We start from the raw sequence: 22,510 nt of genomic DNA on the forward strand, positions 1-22,510 counted from the left end.
CAGAGAGGATGACCAAGGAAGTTCCCAGGTTGATAGGAATAAAAGGAAGGCATCCTAAAAAGAGACATCCTCACAGGAAGTATGTGGGTACTTATGTACAGTGTGGGGTCAGGATCAGGGGAGGGGGACGGTCCCAGCAGGGAAGAGCGATTAACACACTTGTTAATTTCAGTTTTTGTTTTCCCCCCACCTTCTTGCTCAAGCGATTGTTTTGTTCTCCTATTGTTCTTTGGACCTGTAACGAATTCCAGTATGCTCATAGTCCACAAGTACCTCAATAATCAGGCCCAGTGGTTTAGTTACATTTATCATCAACTGCAGAACTAAAAGGGAAACAAATATAAATTAAAATTTGCACCAAAGACCATTAAAGCCACTGGAAAGGTGTGAACAACCCCTCTGGAGGTGGGCCCTTTCAGGCTTCTTCCATATGGGGTGACGGTTATATCAGGGGACCTGGGAGAAGAGGGGGTTAGGTAATTAAGGTTTTGCTGCAATGGAATCTTTTATGGTTTCAGATAAACATTTGCCTCTTCGGTGTGGGCGGATCTATATTCCTATAGGGCAATCAACTTCCAGGGCTGAACTGCAAAGGTTATTCCAGTCTTTCATTTCTGTGTGCCTTGTTACTACAGTTGTAAGCAGATAATCATGTCCCTGTGATACTACAGTGATGACATATTATTTCCATTTATTCTGGATCCTCTGTACAACTTCAACCCTTCAGCTTCTATGGATTAATGGGGCCAGGGCCTCATGAGGCCACATCCTGGTTCTGGTATCTGCATGTGATTACAATGGAAACATATCCTACATGAATAACTGACTAACCTTTTCTTCCACATCTTCTGGGATCCACATTCTTGCCTACTGATGTGTTCCGGGGAATCATTCTAATTCAAACACCAGAGAGCATACGATGAACTGGAAAATACCTCTTCGGATATCCTTCAGGGACCTTTACTGAACACGTATGTGCACTTAGGTGCCAAGCTCTCTGCGAGGCTGTCAGAAATCCCACCAAGCTGAAAACCATAGTGGAGTCTGCCCTACGGCTTCTTGTGTCCCCTTTTACATCTGACCTGTTTCTCAACATTTAGATCTCTCTCGCGCTTTTGTAGTGATTCACAGAGGTTGTCTGTAGTAGGTTACAGAAGGTCTAAAACTGCACACAACTGCCTAGTAACCCACTTACCAAAGAAAACCCCTGATGCTGAATTTTTGCTCCTATACCCAGAATGACTATATGTTCAAGTTCCAAGGATTCAGGTGCCCCGGTTTGGGCTGGCTGGCCGGCTCCCAGCTCCTTTCCCCTTCTGGACCAGCCTCTTGGCAAGCCCTCCCCACCTCTTGCTGTCTTTTGATTTCACATGGCTTCCTTTGAACCTAAAATTAGCAGGTGTTAAAGACCATTAGCTCCTTAATAAAGAAGGAACTTCCTGAGAAACCAGAAAAGGTGAAAACCTGGGCCCACATCAGATATCTATCCAGCAACTATTAGGTTGAAACTTTAGGACAACTGTCATTTTTTTGTAAGTCAAAAATAGTCACATGGCAATCTCATACAGTTCAACACGATACAACTCACATGGGTTATCTTTTGACAGATGTGTTTACGCTCCCTCTCTCATGTAATAAATGGGGGACTCGTCAGGACCCTTGTCTGCCAAGGAAATTTATTAGGTCTACAAATTACGTAAGTCTTACATAATTTTAAGTCTAAGTTTTTAACTTTAAGTATAAGTTTTTAAAAGTTATTTAATATGATAGAGACCCTCTGGTTTACCTACAGTAGAGGCAGGTATTCTTCCCTTTTACAGATGGGAATAGTGAGGCGCACAGCCTAAACCAATGACCTGAGATTATATAAGGCTTCCTGCCCTGCACTTGCCACGACAGACTAGGTTTCCTTCCGGTGAAAAGGAAACGCTGAATTACAAAACAACTAAAGGATGCAAATTGTTATGTTGTCCTTACCCCCTTTTCTCTCCATTTTTGTTCTTTTTCTGTCCCTTCTCCCATGTCTTCCTTCTACCCTTTACCCCACTGCCTGGATAAAGAACAAGCAAGAAAATGGAGAAAACGTGTGGAATAGCGGTAGAGGAAATAGACACGGAAGAGATGCTCATGGCACCAAGGTCAGCACTTATCCTCACTTCTAAAACCCCCTCCCTCCCAATTTCCAGGTTCTCACCTGGCCTCCTTCAACTGACTCTCTCCTCCCAACCCACACCACAGCCCAGTTACTGCACTTCCAGCGTCCAAAGTCGTCAGCTGCCCCTCACTTAACCGATCGGCTTCTCAGCCTAGCATACGACCCTGTCAAGTCCACGGGCCTTTCCCCCCAAGTCTCCCTTGTGGTCTTTCTCTTCATTTTCCTTTGCTCTGGTCACTCCTCTGTTCTCCACACCAGCTCTCATGCTGCTGCCTCTGCACTGTTCACCCCTGCTCTCTCCGGAATATTCCTCATCCAGCTGTCTGTGCACATACTATCTGTCCTCTTGGGCCGACCTCAAATGACAGCTTCTCTCGGAGCCGCCAGATACCATACGTCGCTTAAGGCTTCTCTCATTCTATTTTGTGGTGACTTGAGTGCAAATCTTACCACCAGCTCTCCTTGCATCCACTGTGTGTAGTCACTAACAAATACTTCTTAAGTGCAACAGAACTGGAAATGCACGAAAGAGGAATAATAGTAACTAAAAACAAAAGTACAAAAGAGAAAGTGAGAAGCACAACACGGAGATTTCTACACCATGAATTCAAAATGGCTGCTTCAGGTACAGCTGTTGGCAGGACACCTATAGCAGAAATGCTAAGGGCTTTTTTTTTTTTCATAAGTAAATAACGGCTTTATTGAGATATGATTAGCATACCACAAATTTCACCCCCTTTAAAGTGCAATTCAGTGGTTTTATATTCACAGGGTTGTGCAACCACTACCACTACCTAATTTTAGAACATTTTCATCACCTCAAAAAGAAACCCTGTACTTGCATTTCCTCCCCCAGCCCCCTGCAACCACTCATCTGTGCTCTGTCTCTATGGATCTGCCTGTTGTGGACAGTTCACATAAATAGAATCATACAGTATATGGGCTAAGGGCCTTTTAACTTCCAACAAGAAGCAACCTGTATGTGCAATTTGCTGCAAAAAATCAAGCCTCTACTATTATCCTCAGTATTAAGATAATGATCAATCAAGACACCACATTAATAAATTTCTGCATAATGTAATCACAGCTGCAGCCAGGTGGGTTGCTTAGGCTGTCTTTTTTCTCCTGAGTAGGTAATGGATTCAGCTTAGTGGGCATCTGAGCGCCTGAGCACAGTGATGAACACCACTCAGAAATCATCTAAACCCCTAGAGGGCACTCCCCTCCTTAGGAGGCCCAGGCGGGCCTGTTGTGTTGGCTGAACGGCAATGTGTACTGGTGCTTTCTTTCCCTTCTTGTCCTTTGGCTTCCTGGACCACACAGTCCCAGGCAGGCCAGAGGCCAGGGTCCTGGCACAGCTCACAAAGTACCTGCCAGTCTAGCCTCTACTTCTCTTTTTTCTAGCTTCCACGTTGTACTGGTTCCTCCACATGCCGCACCTGGGCAACAAGGGCGACTCCCCATTCACCGATCCACCCACCCAACCCTTCTCACTCAGGGCCACAGCTCAGGTGTGCACTCTGCCTCAGCTCTTTGGCTGCTGGTAAATTCCACACAACCTTAAGACCACCCACCCTACAAGGCCTTCCCTGATCAAACAGCAACCAGGATTACAATATGTGTTTAACTATTAGAATTTAAAAGAAAAACCTGAAACTTTTTTTTTTTAAGGAACCAAGATTAATTTTCTTTCCTCTGACCTTCCATAGTACACACGGGTGCTGAATTCTTGGGACTGTACATGCTCATCCTATGAAATCAAAATCTTACTGCCTCTCCTGTGAATTCCCGTGGTGCAGGGGGCATGTCTTACTTGTCTTGTAAATGAAAAAAATGAAGGACAAAGCCATCAAAGCAATAATCTGGAATAAACATTTTATTCATGGTTAATAAATCAGAGGCTAAACTATGCATTGTTTCTATAGTTTTTATGTGTATAAATGTTGGACTGAGAGCTAATAGGTACAGCACTTTTCAAAATCAACGTGTGAAAGGAAACACTATGGAGTTTGTCTAGAATACAGATTCTACGGTGCCATCCTCCAGGATTATTGTTTCTGCAAGTCTGGGGCAGGCCTCAGAATCTGCCCGCATCAAAAGCTCTCCAAGAGACTGCACTGGATGCAACCTGGGACCTACTTTCTGAGAAACTCGCTCCGACAGGTGCAGGCTCTCAGCTGCTATGGCTTAGTTTGCACTTTTAATTTGGAAAAAGCCAAGTACAACTAGTCCTATCATTTCAGTGAGAATGACAATTTGCAGCACTTGCTGTCAATCATTTACAAAACCTCTTTCCTGCCTGAATATGGTGGCTTAGGAAAGACACACAGGGTGAAGACAGGATCAGTACGGACAACGCAGCACCACCGCCACCAGAAATCATATGACCACAGCAAGCTACTCTGGGATGTGGCGTTCTCGTCCACCGAAGGAGGTGGCTGGTTCGTAATGAGCTTTCTTCTAACTATAAAATGCTTCTATTAATGCCATTCCCATCACTGCAACAGTATGATCCGGGTTCATCCTTCCTACTGCTTCTCCTGGCCTCCACCCTGTCCTTGGAGCACATCACAGCCTTGCACGCCCACACTCCCTGCTTCTCTCCCTCCTCCTCCCCACCCCCTCTCCTTGCCAGCACTCAACCTTCAGGCCCAGCTCAAGATGCGCCTTCTCTCCAAAGCTTTCTTGAGTGATCTTTTTTTTTTTCTTTTTGGACAAGGAGTATACTTCTACGACTCTCTCTTTTTTCCCCACTAAGATGACTAAGCATCACGGGAGAAGACACGACATGCCTGATGCCGGTCCTCACAACTTAACTTACGGCTTCATAACTTAGTTGAACAATCAACAGTTTGCTTCACCAGAATGACTGGAGACACTGTAAAGGACACCAAACTACAGGGGGTCAGAAGAGGCCTCAGGAGGAGTCCTCCTGTTCTCTCCCACAGCCGCGCAGCAAAGCACAGGCGTGCCCTGCGGTGGGCGCCACGCAGAGGGGAGGCCAAATGTTATTCTAACATTCCCCTACAATAAACTCCCGCAGAGGAGGAAATGTGGAAGCAGCAGACCATCCAACTGCTCATGTTCCCCAAGCAGAGGAAAACAACTCCGTGAGGCCCTCTGAAAACAGCACCTCCCCAAACTGGATTTACTCCACACCTCACTGAGCGCTGGGGCCCTTCAAAGGGGGGAGAATCATGGTCTATAAATAAAAAACAACTAGTATTTATAGGTGGGAGGGAGCTCTCCCTTTAGTTAGGAAACGAGAAGAAATGTAGAACTAAAAGGGCAAAAACCTTGCTTGTACTACTAGGATTCCACTCAGTGCATTAATGAAAGAAGTGTCAGGTAATGGAAATTCTGACACATAAAACACAGCTCTATTCTACAAAATGTAGCTGCAGGTTTAATTAAATCTGATGCACTATCTTTGTAGTGATTATATTTCTTACCTCTCTCCAGAAATGCAGAAGTTTAATAAAAAAAAAGAGAGAAACTACAAATAAAATACCCAAAATAAACGAGTTTCCCTCCCGAGGGCCCAACTACCCTTATGGAGAACTGTACTCGTTCCGAGGGAAATTTCCTAGGGTCACAATTCTTCTCGTGTCTCACCAGAAGAGATTTACTCTTCACTCGGTGACGAGTCCTTAGTCACCCTCTCTGACGCTAATTCCTACATGATCTCCTTGCAGTGCCAACCCTGGGCAGTTAGACACACACATTAGCAGCAAGGCCCGGGCCCAGCTCTGAGGATGCTTCCTTCCAGCAGTGGGTCCAGGGGCCACTCCTTTCCACAACCAGAAACTGTCTATCGTTCCCCACTTTCCCTTCAGAGACAACAGTAAAATCACTCTGCATTGTTTCTGTTTGTTTTGCTTTTTTTTCTGTGGGGAGCAAAGGATGTGCTCCAATACAGAGAAGACGTAAATTGAGAGCAATGAGGTAAAATATTCCTTTGCATTTCTAATATTAGTAATAATAACAAAGTCCACCATAAGACCTTAATAAAGTAGTCACTGTAGCCCTTCTCTTCTTGGCGTTCTCAAGGGGCAAATGATTAGGGCTCCCTCCTCCAAGGCTGGCATGTGGCTCAGGAAACTTATCTTATGGCACTAAGTTGAAAGAAAAGTGGTATAAATTATAGGAAGATGGTATTTACAAGCCCGCATGGCTCCTGTAAGATTGATAAAGTTATGTTCTAGAACCATGCTCCACAGTAAGCAGGTGGGGTGAGGAGGCAATGGCACTTCATACACATCATCACCTCAACGTGACGGCTGAAGAAGAGAGTCGGGGAAGTTCCAGAGGGACTCAGTCCTGGCAGGAGAGGAACCAGAGCACAGACACAACTGGAAAGAATCCCCGGGGCCTGGGCCCCTAGTGAAACATGAGAGCTGCGATCTGGCAGGCATCCTGAACCACACTCAGGTTAGCTCAACAGTCTGGAAACGACCAAGTCCCAGGAACGGAAGGCTCTTTGCCTTCACCTCCTTAGGTCTGGGGGAAAGACGATGGCATTTGATTTCACGGAGGGCAGGATGGCCTCAGAGAGACGAAGGGCAGGAGTGAGATGTGCACAGAGAAGCAGTGAGCAAGAGTGAGAGGGGAAACTGGCATAGTGCACTCCGGGAAGGAGGAGGACTGGCTTTGGATGTGGAGAGTAACATAAGGTATTCCCATTTCAGAGCTGGAATCACCGACTGCATTAGAAATGGATGCTGTGGAACATGGAATCAGCCTACATGTGAACATACAATTACTTCGTAACTATTTGTTGAGTGAGTGCAAGCAGGAGGTACTCAGCTGGGTGGGGATGGGGATACACAGGATTCTGGCTCTTAGCTTAGGGGTTTAGTTTAGGAAGGATTGGGATATATAATCACAAATGAGAACACAGTGGGATGTGAACCATTCTATTTCCTCTGTGGAGTACATGAAGAACATCAAAGACGTCAGGACTGACCTATTTGAAAACCTGAGCGGCCTGGGCTCCAATCGTTCCTTCAGGCCCCCAGAGCCACCTGGGGCTGGAGCGGGTGCTGACACAGCATGCGTCTTTAAGCACGCGTCTGCCTGGACCCCTGTGGGCTGTCAATTCCCAGACCTCTCATCCTTGTCATCAGTGCGAAGTGCACGATCCTCTGGTCGCCTGTCCTCTGGGGGAAGTGCATCCTCACAGAGTAGTGTTCTGCTTCCCCAGGGACTCCTTCTTCCATACCCATCTCTCTGCCTTCCCCAACCTCCCCCTTGCAGACAAACTCTCTCGGCATCTGCATGTGACTACAAACCGTACCACTTAAATCTGTTCCGGCACTTACCTGGCTGGCCCCCAAATGCTATTTCCTTACAACTGCCTTTAGTGAGATGGCGAATTCCCCACACTCACCTATTCACCTGGGTTGGAAGGGAGGTCACCATCCTCCACATTGTCACTTTCCTCCCTTATGCAAGCCCTCCCTCTCTGTGGCCCTGTCTCCTATCCATTTCCTAAGAGGGGTCAGAGAATGCACTTGGACATTAGGACAGTCTTAGGTTTGAGTTCAGGCCACTTAGGAGCTATATGACCTTGGGCAAGTGACATCGTTTCTCTTTGCCTCACCTGAGCCATATGTAAGAAGGGGAGGATTCAAGTTCCTTGTATCTCCCAGGACTGCTCTGTGAATTAAATGAACAGCTGTACGAAAAGCAACCTAGGATAGTATCTGGAGTGCAGAAGTACCCACCCACTGTATGCTAGGTAATAATTTGGAAGGCCTCCATGTCTATGTGGATGAAAACATGACCCTGAGCTCACCTGATTGTTTGGAATCTGAGGATCCTTGCTGCCCCTTTGCATTTCAGGCACTTGCTCCCGAGGCCACAGCTTCCTAAAATCTCTGAAGCCAAACACCTTACTCACTGATCCCAACGGTTCACCCGCCCAGTTCTCCCACCACCTGACTCCTGCAGCCTCCCTGAGATAGCTGCGCCCCAGAGAGCTTTTGCTCTCCTCTCTAGCCTGGGCCTTGTCCTGACTGTGCCTCCCTAACAATACAGCCCCAGACCCAGAGGGTTTCTTTCACTCAAACCCTCATCTTCATGATGCCTTTAAACTTCTTGCCCTTTTAACCTCCATCCACATCTGGTCCCCTGACACCAACCCCAAGTTAGCTAAACCCAGAAAGGCCAAAGCCAAATGTCTTCAGGAGTCAGGCAAGAATCCTGAAAGAGCAGAGGGCTATTGTAGATGACTCAAGACGGTCTGCTCACTATTCACTCCATGATAGAACGTACAGTCAATGTCACTACGCCTTCCAATTGCTCAAAAGAAGCTGCATTTTTACATGAAGCATCCCAGTTTTAAAATGTTACTGGTTAATTTAAAGAGGAGGAAAAAAAAGCGAAGCAAAGAAAATATGTCTTGGGGTCAAATTCAGCCCCAATGCTGCCAAATGCAAACTGTAATATCAACCAACTACCTCCCTGCTCTGTGCCGATACCCCACCCGTTGATGGCTGCTGGAGAAAAGAGCACTCCTGGCAGTAGCTGTTCGACATTTTCAACACTGACGTCCCTCCCGTGCCTGACAGTCAGTCCTCCATTCACTCCAAGAATCCCTTCGTCCACGATGCCTTCTCTGATGGGCGGCGCAAAGAAAAACAGCTGATGCTGTGCGTATGCATCTGTGAAGGCAGGTTGTGAGTGGGCACAGATTGTTAAGTGTCTATCGGGCGTGGGGGCGTGGGGGCATGGGGGTGGAGGTAAGGACATTTCGGGAAGAGGGAAGAACTTACTCAAACTTGCAGAGGCAAGAAAGAATATGGTATATTTAAGGCTACAGCAAATGGTTCAGCCCATCAGAAGCACATTATGCACTGGGATGGGGTGTGGGGGATATACTGTAGGGGTACCTGCAGGGGATGTGACTAGTGAGGAAGCCCAGGGCTGGGTAAGAAGGGGCCCTGCGTGCCACACTAAGAAGCACCTTTAACTGAAAGCAATAGGAAAGTAATAAACTATCTGAAACAAGTGATGTAGTCTTGAAAAGGGGTGGTTATATGAGGGAGGGAAAAATCAATATTGTCATGAATTCCATTTTTCTCTAATCATAAAGATAGATGGGATGAGTGATAATGTTTCAAGTTGTAAGACACATTAGAAGTTTAAAAATCAATGACCACAACAGCCTAGAATGCCCTTTCCTCTTTCTCCAGCTGCTGAACTCTGACTCATTCTTAAAGACTCAGCTCAAAAGTCAAATCCAACATTTTTCCAAATCAGAACTGGTAGCCCTTTGCTCTGCGAGTGGCTTTTTTGCACGCTCCAACTTCTAAAGCACACAGCACTTTAAACTGTAATGATTTATAGGTGTTTGCCTTTAGACTGTAAGCTCCTGAACATCATAGTCCACGTTTTATTCCCACCAGGTAGCACGGTATCCAGCACTTGGTAAACATTCAAATGTTCGTTCCCTAAACAGATCAAAAGAACATAAGGGGTTTTAATGCTAGGACTTGCCACAGATCGACTATCTCTAAACTTAATTAAAAGCAATTATTGAGTACTTATTTACCTGTACTTGGCACTAATGACAGAGAGAGACATGTTAAGGTGTATCCTTGCCCACAAAAGTACACCATCTAATGTCTCAAGAAGTGTCATTAAGAGTGTTCAGGAATCCATGACCGAGCCATGGTAATCAAAGCGCTTGATCATATGCCCACAAGAGCCACAACATAACAACTTCTCTCCCTTTCAAAAAAAAAAGGCACAGTCAGGAAATGGCAACTTAAGATGCACCTGTCTGTGTGACACATTCACAGATTAACTGAGCATCAAGTTCAAGAGACACAAGTTGTCCTCACCTTCATCTTAATTGCAGTTAAGCAGCTAAACTGTCTACTGGACAAATATAACCCTGAACTCTCTGCAAACTGTCGTCTACACAACAATGAGGAGCCCTATCACTTACACCCAACTTACAGGTGCAAATGAACAATAAGAAATAGTCCCTGAGATTTGTGGTTGCTGTAGGCGTTTCCAGAAGAAGAAGGATTTTAACATTTTAGATTTGCTTATTAGTTATGTGAATAGCTTCAGGAAACATTTTTCCAAAACTGGAGCTATTCTCTTTGCCTGTGTCATGAGGAAGATACTATGAAATGCGGCTGGGTGGGGACAGTCCTCTGAGGTTCAATATCATCCATGCAGTGGAGCTTGCTTTCCAATTGTACTGAAAGTCTTAGGGAATTCAGTTGAGTTCCTTTCTTTCGGTGAGAGTCAGAGGGCCAAGGATTCAGGGTCTGGTGATGGCCACTCTGACCAAACTCTAAGCCACTCAACAAGAGCCTTGAACTTGGTTTCAGGACTTAAACAAATGTGAAATAAGACTAGATACACTTTCATGGAGACACTCAAAAGGCGTAAAGCACTAGTATAGGAAGAGCAGGGCTTACACATCTGAAGCGAATTATTGACAAATTAAGCTCTCTACTAGGGAGATAGTTCATCTCCATGGACAAGGGCTTTACTTCTAGGAAAGCATATTTGCTTCAATCTGGGGATAAGTCCAAAAATAACATGGAATTCCTAAAATTATTTTGTTTTAAAAACATCAGAGTTTAATATAGACTCTGGCTTTTTTAGTTATGAGTTGACTCGCTCTTTTGGGCCAAAAATTACTGTGGCAGAGGGCAACAGAAGAGCTGTTCTTTTCTTAGTTGAGAAAGAAGGACTTCAAATATATTTCCAAATTTTTTTCGGGATGTGTTTAAAAACACAGAGAATGCTACCATGATAGCATGTCAGGAGTCAGGAATGTTTTAAATCTGCACTATGCTAATGCATATTTTACATACTGTATAATTTAATTTTATTTACTCTCAAAAAGCAGCTGGATAAATTATCCAAATTAAAGAGAACATCCAAAAAGTGAACCGAATTAGAGAAATCTGTCCTAACAGATGACTCCTACCCCCCAAAAATGTTATTAAGTATCACCTTCTTTGAGACAATGTCTTGGGAACAGATGGATATGATAATTAATTACAACGCTCTTAATTTGATGAAGTTCTTTTGAAAATGCCTATGTGGGGGCAATTTCCACTGGCTAGCTTGAGTAGGTGTGATACAAGCAATTTAATTACCTAACACCAGGTTAAAAGCACATGCAGCTGCAATAAATACTATTTGATCATCTAAAGAACTTAATGTGGCCTCAGAGAAGAAATAAGGAGGGCTCGCTGAGCCTTGAGAAGGAATCTGTCAGTTCCAGGCCACCCTCAGGAAGTTTCTGACCTTGACATAGGAGTCTGGCTGGGCTAACATGTCCTGTGTTGAGAGTCTTGCCCTCTGTGCTCCTGGCCTTGTCTAATCCTCCCGCCCCTCATCCCCCACCCCGCCCCTCAAGACTTCGACCAGCAGAACGAGAGACTGAGGCTCTGGAATTGGCTGAAGAGCTCTAGAGAGTTCAACAGCCCAAGTGTAAGTACTGGAGCAGAAGACTCCTGATACTCCAAACCTATTACTAAAAAGTGGACAGAGGAATAAGAAAATCCACTGAGTTCCCAGGGAGAGGGGAGCTGTATGATTGCAAGACTTAAAACTACAGGCAAATGTGGAGAGCTATGAAAAATCACAATCAGTTTTTCTGTATGTGTGTGCTTTTTGAAGTCCCTGACTTCTGAGTTCGGATTTAAAGCTGGCAAATTACGTTACAGCTTTTTCTTAAATTCAGTTTCTATTATTTGGTAGAAAGACAGTTTATTAGTCGATTCATATATATATACACATTTTTTTTTTTAATGTTTGAGAGGGAGAGAGAGTGCAAGTGGAGCAAAGGCAGAGAGAGGGAGAGACAGAATCCCAAGCAGGCTCTGTGCTCAGCAACAAGCCCAACATGGGGCTTGAACTCACAAACTGTGAGATCATGACCTGAGCCGAAAGCAAGAGTCAGACACTTAAACAACTGAGCCACCCAGCCGCCCTTGATTCTTTTCTTGAAGGCAGATCACTCTCTATGTGTTCCCTTCTGACTACCTTCCCAAAGTCTGGAACGTCCTCGAAACTGCCAGAGCTGATATTTGTAAGGTGTTGAGTTCCTTCACCTGGGCCATATCTTATTCATCACCGTGCCCCACACCAAACCAAGCCCAGTGTCCTCTACCTTCCATGAGGCCCTCAATGGGTCTTTGACATCTCACTGACATTTTCAAAGTGGGACCTTTTTACTCACTGCGTCTTTGCGGTTAATTTTTATTTAACTCAAGTGCTTCTGAAGGGAAGGGACAATCTGCCAAAATTCCATTCTGATGGACTCATCTGGTGGAGTCAGTATCAGAAAAAGAAAGCTCCTTCTCTCAAGATCTACGTCTCTTCAGAAGAAACAGCGAAAGAGCAGTCGGCTATGATTCTCCTACCATAATACAAGGTAGCACTGGCAAGACGGACTTTCTTGAGAACACAAAAAAACCAGGATTGAGGAAGGGGGACTAAGCAGCCTAGATTCTCCACCTGAAGCAGCTGAATACAAACACCCAGATGCTGCGGTGAAAAGTAAAGAAAAAATTCATGAATTTTGTTCTGGTCACGGGCTGTGTATCTGACATATCCTTCAGATGCAGTGGGGCTGGCATCCTTCCTTTTATCTTACTTCCCCTCCCGGAACTGCAGTGTTTCAAGCTGTTATGATATGACAGAGCATGTGTGGGAAATTGTCTTCTGAGGTCAAGGTCTCATAAGAGAGAAATAAAACTGAGGATCAAACAAAGAAAAGGGAACTTAATTCAGTAGATCGTTTCCTATTTAAAGAGTCGTGAAGAGAAATGGTCCGCTCATAAAGTCGGGGATAGAGAAGACCATGCTTCCACAAATACAATGCTGGGTGTGTATGTGTCTGCATGCATATCCAAGTTAGAGTAAAACAGAAAAGCCCAGGAGCTGAGTAAAGAGTGGCAAGGAGGACAAAGACAACACCTCAGGGAAAGTGAGGCAGCAATAGCTGGGGAGAAACAAGTGAAATTGTGGGTCCAGGAGCCAGGGAGCAGCCAGAGACAGGGTGTGGTTCACGCTGCTGGGTGTGCGGCACAAACCACACATCCTCCCCCGCAACCCCAAACCCAACAAGGCAGGCTGACAGGCAGAGATGTCCACATGCTGCTAGAAAGTGACTTAAGAGACTAAACTCTTTCCTTAAGATTCAGCTTTGGCCAGATATTCTCCAATCTGCTACATGAGGGACTATTTACGGTTGTTAAAAAACAAAAAATACAACTAGCAATATTCCATTAGCCATGGACCAATAGGTAATCTACTTTACCGGAATATCACCCAGCTTTCACAATTCAACAAGTCTGATACCCAGATTTAAATCATTAGTCTTATAAGTTTCTTTTTTTTATGTTGCTTTTCCTAAGTTTTTAAAAACATTTTTTAGTATTTATTATTTTTGAGAGAGTGCGCGCACACGAGAGCGCACACGAGTGGAGGAGGGGCAGAGAGAGAGGGAGACACAGAATCCGAAGCAGGCTCCAGGCTCCGAGCTGTCAGCACAGAGCCCGACGTGGGGCTCAAATCCACGAGCTGTGAGATCATGACCTGAGCTGAAGTAGGACGCTGAAACGACTGAGCCACCCAAGCACTCCAGTTTTTTGTTTTGTTTTGTTTTAAAGAAAATGAAAAAAAATAAACAATTCATTTATAACTTTGTTTGGACTCCCCCCACCCCCGCCATCACCATATATATATCTCTATCCTATTATCTTCTAAGTGCTGGAATTTTCTAAAATGTTCCTTCTTTCTCTCCTAGGAGTCTATCACCAACAGCTTGGGTTCTTCCCCCCTCTAAAAGGTTTGGGAAAATCAAAAACTTTAAAGGTAGAAGTTACTGCTGAGATCATCAAATCCCTCTTCCCCTTCTTCTCTCTCAGAAAAGAAAACAGACCCAGAGGATGTGACAGCCTTGTCCGAATTCCTGCTGAAGTGGGCCAGCATTCTAGCACTCGATCTTTGGCTGTGTGCTGTCTCTGCATGACACCAGGTCACGCGTGGAGGAGTATTCCTCAGCTGCTGGACAGAGTTTACTCATGTGCACACATTTGCTCACTGACTATTAACAAGTTATTATCATTATTATTATTAACAAATTGACTATAACAAAGGGAAGCGTAGGACATGGCGTGTTAGGTCTCCTGAGTGGTGGAACCAGGGAGGGCCGGGTGGGGAGTGAGCTCAGGGCCACAGGGGACAGTAAGCCTAGTGGTCTGTGCTCACACAATCTGGCTCTGACACCCACCAGGCAAGACCCTCCCTGGCTCCCCACGTCCTTCCATCTCCAAACCAGGGGGCCGTACAACCTGCTGCCTGAACAGGAGCACCAGGATTCCTGTTTGTCTACGTTTCCAGTGGAACTGTACTTAGAAAGTAATGTGCTCCGGAGTGTCTATGAAACTTCTTGGTGAAAAACAAAGTCACATATTAGTCAACACTGGAGCTAACAGACCATCTAAAAATTTTACATTATTTTAGATTAAGGAAAAAAAAATGAAAAGTGCTTCTAAATCTGGATTTAAAAATAAAACAGGTTTTTCAGGGTCTCGGAAAGCAAGAGATATAAATGTTCTGGATATAGGTTCTGGCAGAGAATCAGACCCGTTAGTCAGAGAGAGGCTGGAGCCAGGAGGGAGCTTGGGAACCTGGCTGGCTGTACTGTGTACAACCTAGGAAAAACCCTATTTTAAGCCTGAACATCATAAATAATGACTTCATTGATTTCCACCTCAAAATACCCAGATTGGATTCTTCTCAATAACTTTTAAGGAATGCATATTTATAGACAGTATGGCTTCAGAACAAAAAGTTTGGGACAAATCTCATTAAAATAAATTTTGAATGGATGACTGTCAATAACATATTACATTCATTCATCTTCTTAATAAAACTATGAAAGCAGTTAAGCAACAAGTCAAAAGGCATAAGGGCAATGAAAAACTCATTTGACTTACAATGAAAGAAAATAAGGTGGAGGATATTGTGGTCTAGATTTTTAACTAGTTAATGACTGTCCTAAAGCCTGCATCTAAAAAGATATGAAAAAATACAGAGGCAAAGGGAAGTCTCTGTAAAATTAGGCACATTCGCTGGATATGGCAGAGTGGAATGTAGAGAAAAAAAAAACCTTATGATCCAGGAGCCATCTTCGTGAGAAATAGCACAACCACGTGGAGGTCTGGACTGGCGGACACAGGACAACACGGGACGCACAGACCTACATCCCAGGCTGGATCGACCCTTTAGCTACAGCTGGTGGGTCCATGTCTCTCAGCCAACCATTCTATAATCAACCGTTACAGAGAAGAATTTCTGTGCAACATCTCTGAAAGGTTTTCTTTGTGTTTGTTTTTAAAATTGACCTGGTTTTCACCAGGCAGATCTCGTGGCATCCAAAAATGGCATTCTCTGCTAAACCAAGTTTTAACCAGGTAGTCACAACTTTAAGGAGGGAAGTTCAAAATGATGGTCAGCTAAATGATACCCACGCTAAGGTGGTGCCCAGCGGCTCCTACATCATGGGTCTCCTCCTGGGTCAACTGCTCACTGACAGGAGGAGGAGGAGGAGGAGAGAGCAGCAGAAAGGTAGCAGACTGTGGGAGAACCACCTTGTTAACACACGGAGGCATGAGGAATAACAGATCTCTGTTGTTTTAAGCTACTACTATTGGGGGTGGCTTGTTGTGCGACAACGAGTAATGAAACATATGCACATTGTGTGAATATGTACAATGCTGAAATATGTACATACGTTGGTGAAATATAAATTCATAATCACTGATATTATTTCCTGGAATTTAAAAACAACAGCAAAACACAGTTATCAAAAAACTGCAGTGGAGAGGACAAGGCTTTGGGATCAGAGAAGCTGGGTTGAAGACTCGGACCTGCTCTCATCCTTGTACCAAAGAACACATGACTCTGCACAGTTCACTTGTTCTCTCTGCCTCTGTTTTCTTATCTATAAATTCCTCATGGAATCAGAATGATAAAATGAGAACAAAAGAAATATAAACGCTTTGTAAACAGTAAGGCACATTACACAGTTAAGCTGTCCTTGGAATCGCCACCTTCATGCTACTTCAATACTTAGTCCTTCCCCATAAAGGTGTCATCTGGATCAATGTATCAGACGTAACCTCCTCTGCTACAAGACTCCTTTTGCGGGCAGGCATTTGCACGCACACATGCACACGCAGGGCCTTCCAAGAACCACAGGTGTCATAAGCCCTGTGGACAGGGCTGTTTTTCCTTTCTGCCATCATCCAGTGTTTAGGCCCGTGGCCACTAACCCTCCTTCCTTTCACCGTCTCCTGAAAGGTGTGATGAGCTCACATCACATTCCAGGGCCAAGAGAAGAGTAAAGGTGAGAAAAAAAATTGGCAGGGTGCTTGGAAACCTAAAACCTAGCCGAGGAAAGAAGAATTAAAAATGGTTAAGAGTTCACTGTATTGCAAGCAAGAATGACGTCAGAATGGGATGAAGTTCAGGAAAAGACAGCCAAAGAGGGTGGAAACGAAGGATGGGCCATTAAGAAAAAGCAAAGATGCATCAAGTAAAGAAGGAAGGACCTGTCTGTAGAAAGGGCAGGGGTAAGGTGGGAAAACCAGCACTCATCGGGAACAGAAAAGCGATATCCACGCATGAAGAGACAAACTAGAGGGTAGAGTCTGTCACTTGTAAGAGCTCAAGTTATGCTTGACAAACAGATGAATAGCTGAAAAAAATCAAACAAAAAGTCACAAATTGCACAAGGACTCACACCGAAATAGGGCGGTGAGGGGCTGGAATGGGTGAGAGTCTCACTGGGAATGGGAGTTCCATTTGGATGAGAAAAACGGAGAGAGGAATTTGTTCTTTAAGGCAAGGGGGACAAAGTCCACAAGCTCCTCTCCTCGTTGCTGAAAGTCCAAGACACCTTTACAAAAGAGGGGTCATTAAGGTAAATCTCTACTGCCAACATTCCTGATACCTTCACCCTAATTGTAAAGGGCTTTCCCCCTGAAATCTCCACATCGCTGGTTTTGATCCAAAATGGCTCTAAGTTCTTAATAATGCTCTTTATAAATAAGCGGTAAAGACCAAATAGTTACAACCTAATTTCATGTATTCTAAAATGGTCTTCTGTGTATCTCAACATCATACTCTTAAAAACATAAATCAACAAAAGAATACAGTCATGTAGTTTTTTTTCTCTTGAAATACTCCTGCTATGACTCATGGTAGGCTCTCTTCTTTTTATTTCCATTTTCACATGATTGTTTGGCTTTTTATTCTCTTGCCAAAGTAGGACCTATCATCCTCCTTAGTAAGCGGGAACCCACTTAATATGCTAAACTAGGTTTTAACCACGGTCTGAGCGCATTCTGCATTTACCGATTCATTCAGTATGAATGCATATACAGAGGAAAAGAAAGAAGACACAATTCCTGACCTCTAGAAACGTCCTTTAGTTGGTGAGACAAGACTATGCGTGTAGCAGTGAAATAACAATGCAGGGAAATATGCGATTAGTTGGCAACACAGAAAAGAACACGTTAGGAGCTCCCAGGGCGCAGGATGGGTGTTGGTTGAAGCATGAAGACCTTTTGGATAAAGTGCAATTTAATTGGAGTCCTGCAGTGTGAACAATATTAGAAAAGGTGGAAGGGAGAGATAAAGGCTTTTGAGAGGTGACCTTGGTGCTTGGAATGCAGAATTTCTGCAGTATGGAGAAGTGGGCCATAAAGAAGGGGCTTGGGGAAAAGTGCAAGGTTTTTAAAGTGAGCCGGGGAGTAGTATTTACCACCCAACAGTGGGAGGGTAACAGGAAACTAAAAATACTCATGCTTTCTTCTTCAAGAAAGAAATCAACATGGCTTAGCGTGGGCCTGCTCATTCATTCGTTCATTCATTCACCCATCAACAAACGTAGGTTGACACATTACAATTCCTATTCTAGTACTAGAGGCTATAAAATATTCCCTTGAGAATCACACAGAGAAGAGAATACTGACCAAAAGGAAAAAAAAAATCAATGATATCAATGTATCATAAAAAGTGCTTCAAGAGACACATGGGAATTAAATTACAAGTGAGCAGAGGAGGGCACCTAAGTCATCTTCAGGGCTGAAGACTTCAAACACTTCAAAGAGAAGGAAATGCAGTCCCGAAAGGGGAGCAGAAACTGTAGGAGGGGAAGGTGCTCGGGGAAGCCAGCTGTCGGCACTGGCATGAGCATCAGCTGGGCATGGGCAAGTGAGGAGAGGGGTCTCATCCAGGCGGGAACACAGGATGTACGCGGACAAGGGGCGGGGGGGAGTACCATGGGTCAACGACCATCTCAAATACAGAAACTAAAGGGCTGTGAGAACTTATCCCTCCCCTGCAAATAATTTACAGTGGGATTTTGAATGACTTCCGTCTCTGTTTTCAATTTCTTTGTTAGAGGCACCTTTAACTTTAACTGATTGACCATTCTTGAGCCCTGGATGCCAAAGTCAAATTTACATCAACACAATAATAAGCATCCTAAGGTTTATGTTTGTAAGACTCACAGAAGCTTGGAGATAAAACAGAAGACATCTAGCTGAACCTCCTTTCCAGTATAACATTTCTTCTAAGCATTCCTGGCAGGTGGCCATCCAGACGGAAAGAAATCTTCAGCTCTGGGGAGCTGAGGAAGCAGCCCAATTCATCACTGTACGTCATTAGTTGTGAGAAAATTTTTTCCTTAAACTGAGATTAAGTATGTCTTTTACCCACTTCGACCCCCTGGAGGGGCTGAAAATTCGCCTACTGTGCCTCCTATGTGCATATGGTGCCATGTTACGTTTATAACAGTGACTTGAGAATTGTGCCTCTTCTTCACTGAAGGACTTGTTAATTAACAACTGGCTTAGTTTTGATTAATTAGGTTCTCTAATATAATGTGCCACCTTCCTTTTCGTGAAGACCTTGAAGGGACATCTGTTACCGTTAATGACGCTCCCTGTTCCTCCATTACGGATTGGTAATACCTCACGTTTGCACAATGTTTTACCCCTTTCCAAGTATCTTCACATACATTATCACACTGTAATGTCCTAAGAGGGGGCTACACACTGTGAGTACGTGAATCGTTGTTATCTGCTTTATGATACCGTACAATGGATACAATAAGGGGTGTAACATGTGTCTGAGAGGTTCCTAGAGCTTCTGACAGGGCAAAGGTTAGGGAAAAACTAATGTCATTTTAAGAGAAGAAAAGAAATTATCAGAACACACTCTGGATGTCTACTCCAATTATGGACTACAAATCACTGGCACTTACCTACAGACCATATATATTATGTTGACAGGGCCATTTGGAAAATCAAAACGACTCCTTAACAGACACACATGGGAAGTGCTGGCACTGGACAGGGCAGACGGACAGTTTAGAAAGGGAGCTAAGGAAGGCCCCATTTCAACTGTGGATATTAAATGCAGAGCACAGGAGAAAGAAACGAGTTGACTTGGTCAAAATGATGCCTTAGTGGCCTGGGAAAGATGGAGGAGAGGTCATGGCAGGGAAGAGGGGAGGGCGTCTCAGCAGGGGAAATGGAACAGAAACCCCATGTTTCCGAGCACGGTCTCCCCCAAAGTCAGGTACGAAGGGCCGGCTCCACGGTGGTTCTCTGAAGACTGTCTAGGACCCGACCTGGAGACCCTCAAGTTCTGGAGTGAGCCTGGTCCTGGAGGGCTGAGTGGATGTCCTGCTACTATGACTAAAATGACAGGAATTTTTTTCCCCATCAAGGCAAAGAGGGCTGGCTTGTTCCTCCAGAAAAGCATCAGCAGAATTTAGACTCCTCTCTGCCTCAGCAATTAGCAGGTCTGGGTCGATACGTGATGGCAAACGTAAAGGATTCCGTGGGAGCAGCTCCACGAGGCCTGCTGTGTTTCATCCCATTGGACACAACGGTTAAGAACCGGAAGACTCACTGCGGAGGGTCAAGTGACGTGCCCGCTCTGATCAACACCCCACTGCCTCCCTGGCTGCATGCTGAGGGACCCATATGCCCATGCAGTTCCCAACCTGCCAAAGTGCACAGGCACCCGGAAGGGAAGAACCTGTAAGGGTTAGTGACTTGACCTGATGACATCTGGCTTTGACCCAAGGAATGAGACGTGTAAATACCAAGTCACAGGAATAGTCAGGATTTCTCCTCAGAAACAGGAGCGTGTTAGGTTTCCCTGATAACCTGGGGAGAGCAGAGTGCGTGCCTGAAACTGTGCCTTCAGTGATGCTAACACACGAGACAGCGGAGAAGAGCTGACAAACTGATGACGGACCAACCTTGTCGGCAGGGTGCAGCAACCGTCCGCCGTGAGTCTGACTTGAGTTTCGTAGCTGTCCAGAGGGCACACGGCCTGCTGCACGGAGGGGCACTCCACGGTGCTGCAGTCCACGCTGAAAACTGGAAGGGGCAAACAGAAGCACCATTTACTGTTACGTTTACTTGCACTGGGAGTCCCCGAAACGAAACACTGGCTCTTCACAAATGTGTGCGGTTTCCTTGTTCCCCAGAACCCTCTCGTCGCACTGACATTTTCATTTCGGTCCACGTTAGAGAGTGGCAGTAGGGCCCGTATCTGCACCAGGAAAGCAGGGGATAAGACCTCTAAGAGTTAGGATGAAGACACAGAGAGAGAGGGAAGCCAGTGCTGGTTATGTGGATGGTGAGGGTCAGCCAGACGCGTTTCTGGCACAACACTGCAAGAGATGGACAAGGGATTGTTTTGCTTGAGGCTTTTATCCAGCAGTTAAGACCCAAAAAAAAAAAAGTCTGACCAATGGTTAGAGACTTGCAAAGAAGAAATCACTATAGTTTAGACCTGTTCACAGAGTGTATTAGAAATGCACAAGAACAAGGATGTTAGAAATACTGCGAAGCAGTAAGTAGCTGGGACAGGACAACAAATCAAATGCAGCAAAGAAGGTGAGCAAACAGTCTGAGACCTAGCACATGCTCTAAAGCCAGCAGACGGATGGCAGGGAACCGGCAAGAGGAAAGACTAGGGCTGAGATTTTCGTTCTAACGCATCTGGTGGTTGGATGCATATTTACATATGCATCTTTCTGTTTACATATGATGGCTGTTTTTAAAGGTGATAAAGCGATAGGTCTACCAAGGAAGGCTCTGACCTTCTTCTCTGGGGGAACGAAGCACAGAGCTACAGCATCATAAATTCTCACCCCACTTCCCGCGTCAAGCAGACTTTGAAGGAAAAGAGAGAGAAGAAAAAAGATGGTCCCTATCGGCAGGTGCGTGTGCACCAGCGAGTTGTCACCCTGCCCCTCTGACTAGGAGGTCAGCAGTGAGAGTGGCAGGCATGCAGGGTGCCGGCAACAAAGCCCATCTTCCCTGGGAGGCCGGCAGCGGTGGCAGCAGAGGGGCCTGCGACCCTGGGCTGCAGAGAAGCGAGGCCACCGATGCGACGCCCGCGCGTACCTGGTTTGCACTCATACAGGTCACAACACTCTCCCGGCTTCCCTGAGGCCTTGGACACTAGTATGTTCAGGTATCCCGGCTGGCAGACTTTGCGCAGACAGCCCGCAGGGTCGCACACGCAGCGGCTGGGTAAGGGGCAGCACTCCCCGGGGGGAGCATAGCCCTCGATCAGAACGGAATCTTCAGGACAACGTGGAGAGAACTGGACTTCACAGCGGGCCTTGGAGCAATCTGGCTTCTCTTCTAAATGGGAGAGAAAGAATTTAGCACGTGCCCGGGGGGCAGTGTGGGGCGCTGTTGTCAGACTCAGGGGCAGTCCTGAGGATCTATTCACGGACCGAAGAGGAGGGGAGAGAAAGAAACCAGTGAAACTGTCACACTCCGCTCAGCCGGCCATGAAAATCTCCCCTGAGATCTGCTCATGACACGGCGGGGGGAGCACGGTGGCCTTCTCCACCTCCCCGCTCACTTGTGCTAAAAAATTCACGTTCCATGTGCCAACCAAAATCAAGAGTGGCACGGGAAGGCGCTTACGTGGGGTGCACGATCTGGGAAGAGGACTTCATCACTTACTGACCGAAAGACCTTTGAACTTAAAAGGAGTTTTAAGGCCTGCTCTTCAAAAACAGCATATGTTTAAAACCCCAAAATAGACCCACAAACAAATCCTGGCTACTTCAGGGACTGGACACAAAGGTATGTGATTATCAATACGAAAGAACTCTCTCTCTAAGCCCTGAATTTTGAAGAGATGAACTTATTTAAGACCATAGGATTCTAGGACATGGAAGCTTCACAAGATGGAGAAGGAGCTAAATTGCCATGTAATTTCCCTAAACACCATCCGGCGTGTCTATCTCTAGCAGAGATC

At 45.3% G+C, this 22,510-nt stretch overlaps 1 protein-coding gene across 3 annotated transcripts in view; it reads right to left on the bottom strand.

Annotated features, from left to right (window-relative positions):
* Positions 1–22,510, bottom strand: part of CRIM1 (cysteine rich transmembrane BMP regulator 1) — a 190,808-nt gene that overhangs the window by 82,897 nt on the left and 85,401 nt on the right. For all 3 annotated transcript variants that reach the window (XM_027033540.2, XM_027033542.2, XM_027033543.2), the window contains exons 3-4: positions 21,640–21,882; positions 20,484–20,604 (exon numbers count right to left, since the gene is read on the bottom strand). In XM_027033540.2, the coding sequence (XP_026889341.1) occupies positions 20,484–20,604; positions 21,640–21,882 (364 nt within the window). The remainder of the gene's footprint in view (positions 1–20,483; positions 20,605–21,639; positions 21,883–22,510) is intronic.

Source organism: Acinonyx jubatus, chromosome A3 (assembly GCF_027475565.1).
Source record: "Acinonyx jubatus isolate Ajub_Pintada_27869175 chromosome A3, VMU_Ajub_asm_v1.0, whole genome shotgun sequence".
Taxonomy (NCBI): Eukaryota; Metazoa; Chordata; class Mammalia; order Carnivora; family Felidae; genus Acinonyx; species Acinonyx jubatus.